We start from the raw sequence: 2,863 nt of genomic DNA on the forward strand, positions 1-2,863 counted from the left end.
ACCGTCTCGTCAAGGATAATGAGATGTCCAAGGCATTTGTGGGATCCTCCCTGGACCCTCTTTCAGTGTCCCCATCTCCATTTCCCTTCTCTTCTCTCTTTTTTTTTTCCAGTCTGTACACAACTCTTAGTTTCCCGACCCGACGAAGAGAATATAAGTTCCTATTTACAGCTCATAGACAAATGTCTAATCCACGAGGTGAGTCGTGAGGGATCATCCAGAGCTGTTGTTCTCATCACTTAGAAACTGTTTCCAAAGTGTCTGTTTATGTAAACCTCTTGGTTTCTAACACAAATATTTTTGGGGGGTATTAATAGTAATTCTGACAGAGCAGGGCTGGAGCTGGCCGTAGCTCCAACGTGGTGCATGGAAATGTTGCTTCCCCCCACACTCACTTAATTGCCAAGACCTGGAGCTGGGAATTGCATCTGGCTCATGACAGTCCCATCAGCAGCTGGATGAAAGAAAGAATCCCAGGATGAACGTGTAGGCAGTTTCCATCAGACAGAGCTGGAGATCCCTTGGCGTTGGCTCCTCCTGTTTTGCAACACGTGGTCTTGGGGTTTTGCAACAGGGATTTTACATCTGTTTCTGCTCCCGCAGATCTGCCTTGGCTGGGGGTTGGCTTGGGATGGCCCAGGCTGTGCTGCAGGGCTCTGGCACGCTCCTGCCTGGTGGCAGGGAGGGATGGCTGATGTCCCTGGTGTCCTGCAGGGTTTCCTACCCGTGCTGGCTTTCCAACAAGCTGCTTCCATCACCTGCCCATATGGCAGGGATCGGGGGGGAGATCACACAGCAGGGTGGTGGGAGCTGAGGCCTGGGGCTGGAGAGCAAAGCCAGGAGCACATACAGCTTTTCCCAGAGTGCCTGCACTTTTCCCACCAGTGCCAGCCTATGTCCCAGGACCACCCTCTGTGTTGGCTCTGGCATAATCAGCACCAGGAGTGAGCATCTCCGGAGGGTGGTTTGGAGCAATCAAGTCAGGCGCTAATGAGCCTCCAGATTGTCCTCCGGAGACCTCTGCTCCTCTTTGCCAGCAGCACGGAGACCTTGGGTGTCTAAAGTTAGCAGTGATGGGCACGTGGGTGTCTCTGTCACCCAGGGAGGTGACACCCAAGAGGTCTGGGAGCAGGTCCGTGCCCTGCCTGGGTGACCTTTGCAGGGCTCACCCCGGGTGACCTCCCACAGAGGCTGTTGGTGCCAGGAACAGAGCTGAGCTCTGCCCAGCCCTGAGAAGGAGGAGAGGATGCAGGATGCCACGGAGCAATTCAGCTTTCCAAATCCCAGCTTTTCCCACCCTGGCAGCATTTCTAGAGCTATGTCTAGATGACAAGTGTGGGCATTTGTCAGGACCCACCATCAAACCCTGCTCTGCCCGAGGGTGTTGGCAGCCTTGGGGGCAGAGCTGGGCTGTCCCCCTGGGGCACGGGGAATGCTGCTGGAGCATTTTCTCCACCTGGGATGAGTAAATCCTTGAGAGAGACCAAGGTTTCCCTCTATACTTGCCCATGGGACTCAACTCACGTCACTGTCTGTTCCAGCCACTTTTCTTTACCCAGACATCCACATACACTTCCCTGCTGGCTTTGTCCAGAAAAATATTCATACAATTTATATTTTTCTCTCTTTTTTGGGGCCAGGCGTTTACAGAGATCCAGAAGAAGCGGCTGCTGTCATGGAAACAGCAGGTGCAGAAACTCTTTCGGTCTTTCCCTCGGAAATCCCTCCTGGAGCTGTCAGGCTATCGGCAGCAGAGGAGGTATGTGGGATTTCGGGAGGGATGCAGTGACCAGGGGTTCAACAAGAGCATCCCAAGTGGGACCAGTGTCTCCCAGCAGGGAGGGATGGGTTCTGCTGGGTTGAGCTGTGTGTCAGGAGGGAAGAGGGTTGGAAAAGCTTCAGCAGTAAAATCCCAGGCACTGGCTAGGAAGGGAATGCAGCAGTAAGTGCTTGTGTGTGTGGTTGGTGCCTACCCCACCAATCCCACCTGGCTCCAAACATGATGCTTCCCAGCTGTGCAGTCTGTCCCACCTCTGGATAAGGGGTTACAGTGTGGAGATGGGAGTAGGTGCAGAGCCAGTCCCACCTTTGTGAGAAAGCACCTTTTGTTCACCACCTCTAATAAATCTTGAATTTGTTAGGTCTTTCTAACCAAATTTTACAGAACTGGAAAAGTCTCAGAGAGGACCATGTTTGTAAAAATGAACCTTCTGGAAGGGAGGAATTTCTGACTCTTCAATCATTCCCGGAAAAGAAAACCCAACAGCATAAGCTGAACTTTTATTAGATACTGGAGAATCAGAGAAATCAGGTGCTTGGGCATTACCTGAGTTCTTTTAGCTTGCATTTAACTTACATCACAGGTTTCCCAGGGCAGTGGTCACAGCCCCAAGCCTGACAGGGCTCAAGGAGTGTTTGGCCAGTGCTCTCAGGCACAGGGTGGGATTGCTGGGAGTGGCCTGTGCAGGGACAGGAGTTGGACTGATGATCCTTGTGAGTCCCTTCCAGCTCAGGATATGCTGTAATTTAAGAACAGGCCCATTTTGCAGGAATAAAATCAACTTTAAAGGAAATAAATGTGGGTCTGAGAACTGCAGAAGGGCAGGAGGGTGCCTGGCAGATGGGAGGAAGAAATGATGCTGCATACCCAGACGTCCTCCTTCCTGTTGCCCATGCAGGATGGAAGGACCATCCTCAGCGGGATGGGAGCGATAGGACCCCCATGCTGACAGCACCATCCCCTTGCAGGGATCAGTGTCTCACCCTCTGCCCTTCTCTCTCGCAGCCGAGGCTTTGGCCAGTCGAACTCGTTACCCACGGCCGGATCGGCAGGGGCAGGGCTGGGCCGGAGGAACCCGCGGCA

At 53.0% G+C, this 2,863-nt stretch overlaps 1 protein-coding gene across 1 annotated transcript in view; it reads left to right on the plus strand.

Moving 5' to 3' along the window:
- Positions 1 to 2,863, plus strand: part of LOC103798998 (protein Smaug homolog 1-like) — a gene marked incomplete at both ends in the record, with an annotated part of 93,385 nt that overhangs the window by 88,087 nt on the left and 2,435 nt on the right. The window contains 4 exon segments of the mRNA XM_009071292.1: positions 113 to 198; positions 1,641 to 1,759; positions 2,786 to 2,859; positions 2,862 to 2,863. The exon segment at positions 2,862 to 2,863 is cut by the window's right edge and continues 123 nt beyond it. Of these exon segments, the coding sequence (XP_009069540.1) occupies positions 113 to 198; positions 1,641 to 1,759; positions 2,786 to 2,859; positions 2,862 to 2,863 (281 nt within the window).

This window comes from Acanthisitta chloris, unplaced genomic scaffold (assembly GCF_000695815.1).
Source record: "Acanthisitta chloris isolate BGI_N310 unplaced genomic scaffold, ASM69581v1 scaffold6760, whole genome shotgun sequence".
Classification (NCBI taxonomy): Eukaryota; Metazoa; Chordata; class Aves; order Passeriformes; family Acanthisittidae; genus Acanthisitta; species Acanthisitta chloris.